The sequence below is a fragment of the Rana temporaria genome, chromosome 2 (genome assembly GCF_905171775.1).
Source record: "Rana temporaria chromosome 2, aRanTem1.1, whole genome shotgun sequence".
Classification (NCBI taxonomy): domain Eukaryota; kingdom Metazoa; phylum Chordata; class Amphibia; order Anura; family Ranidae; genus Rana; species Rana temporaria.
The window spans coordinates 143,449,324-143,462,573 of NC_053490.1; the positions used below are offsets into that span (position 1 = coordinate 143,449,324).

Here is a 13,250-nt window from a genome sequence, read left to right on the forward strand (position 1 = left end):
GGGAGCAATGCCGCACGACCGCGCAATTGTCGGTTAAAGCGGCGCAGTGCCAAATCACAAAAAGTGGCCTTGTCTTTGACCAGTAAAATGGTCCGGGGCTTAAGTGGTTAAACAAGAACCTGTCCGGTAGATAATGCACAGGGCTTGACAAAAAATGAGTCATTATTAAAAACGTATTTTTTTTGGCCAGTTTAGCTATTCGGTCAACTGTTGCAGCAATTGGTATCTGCCAGTCCGTAAAGGATCAGGTCAGACTACTTGACGGGCCTAACCGGGAGGATGATCTGGCTGAAAATAAGACGGATATTCCTTGACCTTCCTGTTTTTGCTGTTGATGCCTTAAAGGATTCAATACAGCAGGTTTCTCATTTGGCTCTCTTGTCTGTACTTATGCACAGACTTTTGTAGATTAAGAACTGGTCAGCCGAGCTTCCTTGTGAAAAGTTACTGGCAGGTTTCCCCTTTCATGGTGAACGTTTATTTGGTGGTGATTTGGACAAGAATATTCAAAAGTTCTCTACTTCCTGTGAAGAAAAGCACCAGGCATCCCTTGTTTAAAAACCTCAGGGACTGCTTCCTCAAGTATCTCAGCGTCAAGGCAGTGCTACCAACAAGGTGCTAGAGCCAGGGGCAAGCCACAGGGCCAGAAAAGGCCCTGGGTCCAAAACTCTTCTAAACCCAGCACCAAGCCCTCCTTTTTAAGGGGAAGCCTCCACTCTATCGGGTGGGGGGGGGGGGGAAGTCTGTTGCACTTTGCGGACATTTGGAGAACAATAGTTCAGGACAAGGTGGTCACCTCAACTATATCCTGCGGTTACAAGCTGGAGTTGTGGGGGTTCCCCCCCCTCAGGTTTCTGAGATCCAGTATTCCCTCATATCCTCCAAAAAGACTTGTTGCTTCAGGCACTACATCATTTAGTGCACAAATTGGTAATTGTAGAGGTTCCTGTATACGAATGGGGTGCAGGGTTTTACTCGAACCTGTTTACGGTTCAAAATCCAAACTGAGACACAAGGCCCATTTTGGACCTAAGATCCCTAAACTAGTATCTACTGATCCAGTCCTTTTTGGATGGAGTCTGTCCGCTCTGTAGTAGCCTCACTTCAGTTGGGAGACTTTCTAGCCCCCCATCAATACAAGACATGCATTTACACGTATCTATCTTTCAGCCTCATCAGAGGTTCCTGCTATATATTTTTTTTTTTTTTTTCTTTCCTGGTAATTTAGAGAGTACTGACTGAGAGTAGATGCCAGTCTCTCAGGTTGGGGTGTGACCCTAGAGGGGCTCAGGGCATTTGGTTAAGGACAGAAAAGCTCCTACACATCAATGTTCTGGAATTACGGGCGGTACGTCTGGGCCTACGGTCCTGGACGATGGAGCTTCAGGACTGCCCTATCGGGGTTCAGTCCAACAATGCCACTGCAGTGGCCTATATAAGGCAGAGGGAAATATGCCGATTCTATCAGCAGTCCATATCCTGGGACTAGAGAACTGTAAGGCAGATTATCTCAGCCGCCAGCAGATCTGCCGGGGGGAATGGTCTCGTACACCCATATGTGTTTCAGAATATTTTGCCCACGTTGGGGATGGCCAGAGGTCGACCTACTGACATCCAGGTTCAACAACAAGCTACAGCATTTTGTGTCCTGAAGAGATCTTCTGGCAATCGGAGCAGATGCTCTGGTAGTTCCATAAAGCCACATTTATTGCACAGGATTCGGAAAGAGGATATTCCAGTCATTCTGGTGGCACCAGCCTGGCCCAGAAGGCCCTGGTTCCTGGAGATTGTGAGACTGACAATAGACTGGCTATGGATGATTCCACATCGCCCCGATCTACTGTCTCAGGGTACTATATTCCACCCAAAATAAGTCTCTAAAGTTGATGGCATGGCTATTGAAGTCAGGGTGTTAAAGGACTGTGGCATCTCAGGACCAGTGGTGTATTCTAGTGAATGCTAGAAAAGTGGTCACTAGGAAGATCTATCATAAGGTCTGGAAGACTTGTATCGCTTGGTGTGAAGCCAGAAAACGTAGAAAAGAGAATTCTCTTGATTGCGTAATCTCAAGGATGCTAGTCAGCTGTGAAAATCAGATTTGGCTTTGAGTACAATCAGAGGTCAGATTTCGGCCCTGTCAGTATTCTTCCAAAGGCCTTTAGCCTCCCGTTCGCTGGTCTGAACCTTTATGCAGGGGGCAACTCATTTGCTCCCCCCCCCCCTGTTAAACCTATGTGTCCTTAGGACTTGAACTTGGTGCCCCTTTTTGTGCAGGAAACCATACTTGATCCTTCATGACGGGGTCATGTTACGACCTGTTCCATTCTTTTTGAAGTGGTGTCAGACTTTCATATAAATCAAGACTTTCCCTCCAATGGGAAAGGGAAATGGGAAGACCGCTTGATCTGGAGGACTGGCAGGTCATGACTTTAGCGATTATCTAATTGCTCCCTTTTAAAAAAAAAAAAATGCCTACAAGGTACTATACGCCGGCTAGACAGGCCCGATGCATCCCAGCCTACTCTCCCCAGTGTTTTCGGGGATGCTTCCAAGAAGGCACAATGATACGCATTTTTGTGGACCTGCCCGAGGGTACGCAGATTATGGATCAGTCTATGCTCTCCATCGAAATATACTCCATACTGACCTAAAAAAGGACCCATATGAAGCTCTTCTTTGTAACCCGATCACAGAACTGTCGCGCTAGCTGGCTCTGCACCTCTCTTTATTGCAACCAAACTAACGATGGCAAGGGCATGCATGACGCCAGCTCTAAGCTTTGAGACTGCTAAAACTACATGGCCTACTTGGTGAATGAGAAGTTGACTGCCATCCTCTGACACCCATGATAAATTCCTGAAGGTCTGGCAACCCTGGGTTGATTACACTAAACCCACTAGATTTGACGTCGCCCTTCTGATCTGATGTGCTTTTGCCCCCCTACTTTTTTCCTCTTCTTTCCTTCCTCTCCACCCTTTCCCTTTTCTGATAATCTCAGATTCTGTTTCTCATTGACTTCTTTTTGTTGGTGCTATTTATTTCTTGGTTCATAATCTATCAGGTTAACGGCCCTGGAATAGTCGGCTGTGTTCAGTTAGGCTCCCGTTGAGATGGATCTTTTGAACACTTGCCAGTTAGCAGACAAGGCCCTGTGGGCATTCCTGTGTCCTGAGTATTTTTGTCCACCTTTTTTATATGCCTAATTTTTTGGTAGGTATGTATGCATGTATGTATAATGTAGTGTGTGTAATACTGCGCTGCCTTCAAAGTGTAAAACAAAGGGTTATTGTGTGTTAACACAATCTGCTGCTGCAACCAACCAAGTAAGATAGATCTTGGAAGAATATATGTGTAAAAAAGTGGAATGCGCTGCAATACAAAATTAAACAAAAAATGATAACGTGAAAAAATTGGTATTGAAACCAAAAAAGACACACTTTATGTGTGTGTTAAAGATCCCCTACTCCTCCCTTAAAGAGAAAAGTAGGTGAAATTTAATGGATTAAATCCTAAATCCAATAAAACTGTTCCGGTCGGTGGAATATCTGAATGACACTAACCACTCGCAAGAACCTGTCACTTCTAAGTGCAATTTGTACTACAATATGCAAATGAATGACAGTGTATACCAAAAATTCAAATAGAAAAAAAATAAAGTCCAATATATCCAGTGCTCGTAAGTTCCTTTCCAAACGTGAAATGCCGTGGTGATAAACGAAACACCCAAAGAAAATGTGGTAAACCCCAATGGATAGAAAAGCCGCCACTACAGGAATCGCTGCCGCTTACCAGATTTCTTGATCTCATGAACGAGATCTAAACAGCTTATGGCATTTAACCCAGCCACGGTCTCTGCTCTTCCCAAACCAGTTCCTCCACAATGTGAACAGAGAAAAATACTGCGCTAAAAACCTAAATAAATCTAACAAACACAAAAGTGAGCTGCAACAAAATTGTGATATACACACAAAATACAGAACAATAGAGAAATATGTTGCGCTGATAAAGTGAAAAAATTTATATTTGAAATGAATGAATTTGAATTTCTCTGCTCATTCATTTACTGGAAATGAGCAGAGAAGGCTAAGGACTTGGAGGGATGACACATCTGCTGCTGATGGCGACTTATAGCGGGACTGCAATGTTGCATGGGACACGCTGCATCTGGTGGCAAGAGACAAGCTCAGAGTTCCCACTGATTCTGCATTATGATCATCCAACTAATTTTATTACCGTATATACTCGATTATAAGCCGACCCGAATATAAGCAGAGGACCTAATTTTACCACAAAAAAACGTATTGACTCGAGTATAAGCCTAGGGTGATAATGCAGCAGCTACTGTAAGTGGAAAAGAGGGTCAACAATGCCCATTTGCACGTCTCACTTTTTTTTTTTAAACTGCTTTGCGGTCTCTGTCTCTGTCTCTAGAATTTTGAGGACTTGGGTGGACCTTTTTTATTGTTTGGACTTATTCACATTGAACTTCAATATTTATTTTTTCACTTTATCAGCGCAACATATTTCTCTACAGTTCCTCCACAAGGCCAGCACCAAAGGCAGGGTGTCTCAAGGCCAAAATAGGCAATCTCCCGGGCGAGTGCGGGAACCAGGATGAATGAAGTAGCAAAAAACAGCTATATAGTCTTCACTATGCAATGTATATGGTTTGGTGGGGAATATATTATGTATCCAGGAGGGTACGAAGACCAAGTGAACGTAAAGATATTCCAAGACGCCACGTAAGAACATAGAACAATTCTGTAGTCATACATAGGGTTGCTTTGGGCACCCATTTGAAATGGGTGCCCAAAGCAACCCTATGCATGACTACAGGTTATATGCCATAAGTGGTTTTGATCTCGTTCATGAGATCAAGAAATCTGGTAAGCGGCAGTGATTCCTGTAGTGGCGGCTTTTCTATCCATTGGGGATTACCACATTTTCTTTGGGTGTTTTGTTTATCACCACGGCATTTCACGTTTGGAAAGGAACTTATGAGCACTGGATATATTGGACTTTATTTTGGACTATATTTTCATTCTATTTAAATTTTTAGTATACACTGTCATTCATTTGCATATTGTAGTACAAATTGCACTTAGAAGTGACAGGTTCTTACGAGTGGTTAGTGTCATTCAGATATTCCACCGAAAGGAACTGTCTCATTGGATTTAGGATTTAATCCATTCATTTCACCTACTTCTCTTTAAGGGAAGAGTATGAGATCTTTAACACACACATAGGGTGTGTCCTTTTTTGGTTTCAATACCAATTTTTTCACGTTTTTATAATTTTTTTGTTTATTTAATTTTGTATTGCAGCGCAGCCACTTTTTTTTACACATGGATGGATGTATGGATATATGTATTCTCTGTTATGATCATTCATGATGAATTCTGCTCAATGTTGAGCTGTGGAGTTGCACTGGATATTTAATAAAACAATTTGTAAAAGAAAATAGGATTTTTTTTTTTTTTCATACTTGCCTGTAAAATCCTTTTTTCTTTGTGTACATCATGGGGCACAGAAGCCCCTCCCCTCCTTTTTTGAGGATTTTATGTGTCGGACTTCATCAAATCTTTATTTTATCCAAGCGTTGCATTAAAGGATCACTAAAGGAAAACATTTTTTAAGCTAAATGGCTTCCTTTACCTTACTGCAGTCCTGGTTTCATGTCCTTATTGTTAGTTTTTGCTTTGAAGTTTGAAGTAGCTGTAATTCTGCTGTGATCTCCACACTTCCTGGATGTCTGGCTCCTTATAACCACAGTACTGGGAGCTTTTCACGGTGGTCTAAGCTGTCATTACTGTGTGGAAAAAACAAGATGCGCTATATAAAAAGAAAAAAAAACTTTTTTCTAAAAATCATGACATAGATCAATGTCCATATATGATCTAAAAACGAAAAGAAAGTCCAGATCCCCAGTGAAGTGAAGGAAACAGAAAAATTAGTCCATAAGTGTTGATCTAAAGCTGTAGTGACGATCCAATGAAAAACCTCCACCATAAATCAAGATGTCTGCTTACCAGATGACCAGCGGTCTCTTAATTAAAAGAAGACCAAAGAAGGCGTGTAGACAAACACTATGGCAGTTGAATTGTAGAAAGACTGTATAACAAGTACACCTCCGTCTCAAGCCAATCGATGGAAAATTGGGGTCCCGGTAATCATGAAAGACACATAAGGGCCACAATAGTGTAATAACGTAGGTAACATTTATTAAAAGGAAGAAAAAAACGCACTTACATACAAACGATAAAAATAGGCATGTCAAATTTGGAGCTCCGGCCGGAAGCCAACCAAAAAGACCCGTCCAGGTAGGTAGGGAAAGGTGCAGTCAACGGGGGGTGATCCGATACGACACTCGTTCCGCCCGACCGGTTTCGCGAAAACTCGCTTCCTCATGGGGCACGGGTAACATACCGAATCACCCCCCTTAAATAACACAAAAATTAAAGTGGCCACTGGGCGTCATCGTACTCGCGTGAACGCGCATGCGCGCGCACCGGAAGCAATACAGGTCAGACCAAGTCTGACTCCAGTATGTCCTAGGCGCCAGTGCGCATGCGCCCGCGCTCAGCGGAGCCCAGGGTCGCAAAAACACGGGGAAATGACCGATCCGGATAAACAGGCATTGGATCTAAAGATCTTCAGCCGGATACCACGAAAACGGGGCCCGTGACTAGAGTATACCCGGCCCCAAGACCGCACCGTGACGATCGAGGTGACCTCCGCATCACATGACCGAGACGCCGAAAATCGGCGTCTCGGTCATGTGATGCGGAGGTCACCTCGATCGTCACGGTGCGGTCTTGGGGCCGGGTATACTCTAGTCACGGGCCCCGTTTTCGTGGTATCCGGCTGAAGATCTTTAGATCCAATGCCTGTTTATCCGGATCGGTCATTTCCCCGTGTTTTTGCGACCCTGGGCTCCGCTGAGCGCGGGCGCATGCGCACTGGCGCCTAGGACATACTGGAGTCAGACTTGGTCTGACCTGTATTGCTTCCGGTGCGCGCGCATGCGCGTTCACGCGAGTACGATGACGCCCAGTGGCCACTTTAATTTTTGTGTTATTTAAGGGGGGTGATTCGGTATGTTACCCGTGCCCCATGAGGAAGCGAGTTTTCGCGAAACCGGTCGGGCGGAACGAGTGTCGTATCGGATCACCCCCCGTTGACTGCACCTTTCCCTACCTACCTGGACGGGTCTTTTTGGTTGGCTTCCGGCCGGAGCTCCAAATTTGACATGCCTATTTTTATCGTTTGTATGTAAGTGCGTTTTTTTCTTCCTTTTAATAAATGTTACCTACGTTATTACACTATTGTGGCCCTTATGTGTCTTTCATGATTACCGGGACCCCAATTTTCCATCGATTGGCTTGAGACGGAGGTGTACTTGTTATACAGTCTTTCTACAATTCAACTGCCATAGTGTTTATCTACACGCCTTCTTTGGTCTTCTTTTAATTAAGAGACCGCTGGTCATCTGGTAAGCAGACATCTTGATTTATGGTGGAGGTTTTTCATTGGATCGTCACTACAGCTTTAGATCAACACTTATGGACTAATTTTTCTGTTTCCTTCACTTCACTGGGGATCTGGACTTTCTTTTCGTTTTTAGATCATATATGGACATTGATCTATGTCATGATTTTTAGAAAAAAGTTTTTTTTTCTTTTTATATAGCGCATCTTGTTTTTTCCATTTTATGTTATTACTGTACAATATTTACAGGAAGGTGCTGCTTTTTCTACATTGATTTTGTTTACATATGTGTATTTTTTTATGAGCATTAGTTTGTTCATTTTTATATGTATTAGCGCAGTTGCTCCCACAATTTTTTCCTTGTCATTACTGTGTGTCTAAAACTCCTCAGAACCAATCAGATTAATTTAAAAAACAAAACTCTGCCCTGGATTTGTTTGTTTTTGTTCTGTGGGTCTCTTTACTTCACAGAAACATGAAACCAGTTTAAAACCGAAAGTGAAACTAGAGGCACATTATATGATTGAATTTAATCTGTTTTTAATCATTTTTAAAAGGAACCGGTTAACTTTTATGTCTCTATACCCTGTAAACAGTCATTTCAGCAAAACATTTTTTTTCCTTTATAGTGACCCTTTAATCCATTAGAATAGAAATTTCAGCAAAAATGCTTTACGATTCGATTGGTTCCCCTTTTTAAGCCCATACATACTATGGGCACTTTGTTAATATGTGTGGTGGTTGGCACTTTGGGAACAGGCAGTGGGTCTGTCTTATCGTCAACAATATAATAGAGGTTAAAGGCATGTATGTAATGTAACTCATTTTGTGTAATTTTTTTTTTTTGCTTAGTTACAATTACCATGGTGACCTAGTTGTAGATTGCACATGTTCCAGTGTAATGTAAAGATTATTTTATGGATTTTTTTCCCCCCACTTCTCTTTAGGCAAGTAGTGATGTCAGTCTTTACACTGGCCTGAAAACAAAGGATGTTCCAGATCCTCCTCTGACAAAGCTGCCTAGGATTCCCACCATTCGGTTTCCTACAGGTATTAGAACTTTGCATTATATGATTTCTGGATCTTCCCTGCATAAACCTAATGCATTTATTTCAGAAGTGATATTGTATTTAGATACTTGACTAATGCCCTATCATCCAAAGGGGTGGCAATTTTACAGGATTAGTAAGAATTATTCTTGGCAGATACAGGACAATTAAGTCACCATCCAATAGATACGAGATACAATCTTAGATTGTAGTGACTGAACCTTTTCTGTAACTCTGATTGTTACAAGGTGGTTTCCGTCTATCTCGGTCTTAAATTTTCCATTTAGTTCAGGTTTTGAAGAGTAAAGCAGTAATGAGTCGCTCTTGTAGATGCAAACTAAACCTCCAAGATGTGGAGAGTAAGGATGGGCGAACAGTTCGATTTGAGCATGAGTTCGGGCCATACATTTGCCTGTTTGGCCACTCGCCAGTAAATAAATAAAAGAAGAAATGGAGTAGGAACCCCACTCCAAATAAGAGCTAGGTCAGCAAAGTGGGGGGGGGGTCACACTTGAGTGAGCACGCTCCCCCCCCCCATCCTCAACCGTACCAGGCCACATGCTCTCAACATGGGAGGCATGTGCTTTGGGGCCAGGAGGGCTCTGCCCCCCCCCCGCCCAAAAGCACCTTGGGGTCTCTTCCTGACAACCCTGGAATGTGGGTGTTGTATCCCGAATTCCGCCCCCCCCCCCCATGTGGATGGTTATCGGGTACATTGTATCCATGCAAAAAAAAAGTGTATAGAAGTAATAACCACACAAGACAGTGTTTGACCAATCCCATGATGTCAGAAGAGGGCGGTGCCTCTGGGTAATGTAACCAGGTGGGTCCATTCCTTGCCTATGTAAGAAATGTCAAAGTGCAGAGCGGGCATACAGCGGGAGGCGTTCATTTTTTTTTTTTTTTGCAGTTTAGGCATCGTCAAAATCGCTGCGCCTGAAAAAAACTAGATTAAAAAAAATAATTAATTGATGCATGTCCCTCAGGAAAGTACCCAGAGCCTCATAGATCTCTTTTATGGACAATTGGATAAATTGTCACATGGACACATTTCCCCTGTTCGTGAGTTCTGCTGCGAACCGGACAGGAGGGGGATTTGGCCCATCCCTAGTGGAGAGTAATGCTGGTACCTCGGTTTTAGGTTTTATTGATGAAATCCAGTAGATTGTCATTCAACCCCGTAGACTCCATACATTTCCATAACAGTATTTTAGGTGGACCTCCATCAGTTCACCTGTATTCAGATAAATGTTGAGTTTGCCATGGCCTACCTGTTCATGAATGTACAACTGTATCTACATGCCTACGAGAAAAGGGACAATCGACTTAAATCTCCTGTCCTTTATTTTTTTATTTTTTTATTAATGAGTTTAATTAGTCTGGTCTCTATTGCATTTTTATTTATCTTTTTTGTTTAGATGAATTACCCCGGCCAGCTGTCATTGGACTAGGAGGGAGCAATGGATCATATGTTGACAGTACTACGGCCATAAAGGAAATTCTAGCTTCTGTTTTAAAAATTCCAAGCACTGCAAAATCCACATTAACTGTGAATACCAATATCCAGGACAGTGATGCGGAGAACTGGGGGGAAAGCAGCAATGATGATTCAGACAGTGATTCCGAATGTGCCCCGTTAAGTTCCTCTTCGCAACATGACATTCGATTAACTAGACACAAAGCATCATGGGATAACTCCAAGTCAGACTCTCCTGTAACTTTTGCAGTGGAGTCAACCACTTCCTCACATAATGATCCCATTACGAGCTCAAAGACTAGTGATACTAAAATAGAACTTTCACCTTTCCTGAAATGTGACCAATGTGCAGAAGTACTTTTAACTGGATCCAGTGCCTCACAACCGAATTTCACTTTGAACGCCCAAAAAGACAGGCGCTTCTCTTCACCTAATCTTTCCAGTCTGACTTTAAATTTGAATCATAATTCACATGATCCTCCATCAGAAAAAGACTGTATACCCTTACTTACAGCCACAGTGGACACTGATACCTGTGCTGTAGAAGAGAGCAAAACTTTCCACCGTAGGTCAAAGTCCTATTCCAGCATTCCTAAAGGTAACTTGTGCTTTTTGCACACAATCTTGGTGTTTTGGTTATAGAATTTCTGTGTTGCATACAATGTAGTGAAACCTTGATGGCATTGCTTCCACTTGCTTGCTTTTTGTAATGCTTTCCTGTGTTTGTTTTTTTGCATTTAAAAAATCTATTATGCTAGTGTTTCCTTTTTGAGGTCACTTCCTGTTTCTTCCCCTGGCTTAGTTTGGTGTGTGGATAAGTTAAGTGCAAAGGATGTCTCCCCTAACAGGCAGTGTGTGTGTGTGTGTGTGTGTGTGTGTGTGTTTTTCCTCTGGATAGGGTGGGGAAAGGTTAAAGCCCAAAATCATTGCAGTTGCCCCCTAGCTGCAAGGTTTTATGCATGAATGTAAAAAGCCTTGTGTGCAGCCCCCCCCCCCCCCCACTCCACTAATCCTTACCGTATCTCCCATTGAACCAGCAATGTGCACGAAAACATTGGCTCTCCAGGGACTTGCACTCCTTATTGGCCGAGGCAGAAGCCATTGGCAGGGGCAAAGCAGCTGCTCTGGAGTTTGCCTGCTTGGGTGCCCCACAGCAAGCTGCTTGTTGTGGGGGCACTCTGCAGGTGGGAGTGGCCAGGAGCGCCAGCGGGGGAATCCAAGAAGTGGAGGATCAATGCTGCTTTGTGAAAAACCATTGCACACAGCAGGTAAGTGTGACGTGTATGTTTTTAAAAAAAAAAAAACCTTTATCACGGTAAATGCTTGTTAAGTCTCGGGCAAATGAAAAGACCTTCATCGCCTACCTTAACCCTGCTCCAGGGCATGGTGTTCCGCTCCCTGTGGCACTGTAGGTGCTCCTTCGGCATCCATGCTTATAATGCAGGGCTAAGGGCTATTAACCCTGCATTGTGCATGGAGGAGGTAGTTGTACGACTGCTGCTTGAGAGGAGGCCACGTGAGCCTTTTTTTTTTTTTTTTTTTTAAGTGCTGGGGTTGACCTTGCTGGGATGAGGGCAGGATACGTATTTTACACTATTGGGGGGAAAAACAAACATTTAACCTTTTTCATTGTGGGGGTCCCGCTGCAAGGTGTGTGTGTGTGTTCCCCCATACCCAGAGTTGGACTTTTTTAAACTTTTGTCAAGTTTATTATTGCTGCTGAGATTTCTCTTTTCTGTTTTATGTCATTGGAACCGGGATTAAGAGGATGCTTCTCTACTGCAGATAAGGAAATGTCCCTGAACAAACTGGGATAACTCGGGTTTGATCATTTTCGCTGGGGGATTTCCCTCCCCATCTATTCCATTGACAAAAAAATTTAAACACAAACTCCTATCATTTAGGGCACTTCTTTACATCTGCTAAGAAAAATTCAACAAAAATGGGTGTTGGGGGTGACACAGTACTGTCGGAGCATGCAGGATTTCGCCAGCAGAGCAGCTTTAGCAAACAAAGGGGTATGCTTCTGTATAAAAAATGGCACACTATAATCAAATAACAGTAGGTAACCTAGTAGGACTTCTTCTTCCTCTTCTATAAGGCCCATACACCTTTTTTGCATTGTGGGCACATACACATTACCGCAGCATTCAGCGACACATGTTACTTGTCATGTTCAAAATTGCAAGGCCTGCAGTGAGGTCCTAATAAGCAATGTTTAGAGAGGGACAGATTTATAATAACTGGAGGATTGCAAATATAGGAAACATCCCTATTCAAAATCAGCTACTTGCCAAGCTAGAATAATCTTTGTGCTATAGCTGTTCTACAAGTTTCTTACATTCCAGAAGAACCAGTAGGACCGCATTAGTTTTAAGACTGTTTACAGCTTGCTTTTGAAAAGCGGATGCTATTCTTTGGTGATGTTGTGGTGTAAGTTTTTAAAATAACAATAAATGAAGGAACAACTCCCTCTATTCATGTTTCATAATTTGATCTAGATTGACTGCTGGGATGAGAAATCTCCCCCTGATGTTTGAAATAATTGTGTACGTTAAATACCTGTTGCATAGCTGGGCAATTCGATCAGACTCCACTGACAATTGACCAGCCAAGCAGGAAGCAAGATCTTAAAGTGTTGGTAAACCCCTAAAATGAACAAAGCATATCCCTCTGTAGTATGCACTTGCCTCAGTTCAAACCAATTAGTGATTTTTGTCTGCTTTTGTCTTCCATCTGTCTAAATCACTTCTAACTGGTTATGTCAATACCACATAATCCTGGGAGATGCCCCTCCAAGCACACACAAGGTGTGTGTGTGTGTGTGTGTGTGTGTGTGTGTGTGTGTGTGACATCAGATCTCAGAGAAAATGGTCTTTAATCTGTTTATATTGAACTGCTTTAGAGATGAGGACTGCGGATAAACGGGTACCGCTAGATTTGTTTAATCTGTGCATGGCCTTAGGATAGTCACTTCAGTGGGTATATGTGTAGGGTTTACAACCAGTTTAAGAAAATTTCAGTAGGGAGCCAAGCGCAGAAAATAAACCAAGGAGCCAAAGTAATTATAAAAGTCACACTGGGCCGCTGCTACTGCACTCAAATGACCAAATGAGAAACTGACAAAAACAGAATTGGGAAGCACAGATCCAAGAGGTGGCAAGGAATTAATTGGAGGTGGAATTCATGTGAAATTTAAAACTGTTAATTGCTGATAACATGTAACCAATACACAG

The 13,250-nt window shown here is 42.7% G+C and overlaps 1 protein-coding gene across 3 annotated transcripts in view; it reads left to right on the forward strand.

Annotated features, from left to right (window-relative positions):
• Positions 1–13,250, forward strand: part of RUBCNL (rubicon like autophagy enhancer) — a 103,867-nt gene that overhangs the window by 42,003 nt on the left and 48,614 nt on the right. For all 3 annotated transcript variants that reach the window (XM_040341257.1, XM_040341256.1, XM_040341255.1), the window contains exons 3-4: positions 8,436–8,538; positions 9,956–10,612. In XM_040341257.1, the coding sequence (XP_040197191.1) occupies positions 8,436–8,538; positions 9,956–10,612 (760 nt within the window). The remainder of the gene's footprint in view (positions 1–8,435; positions 8,539–9,955; positions 10,613–13,250) is intronic.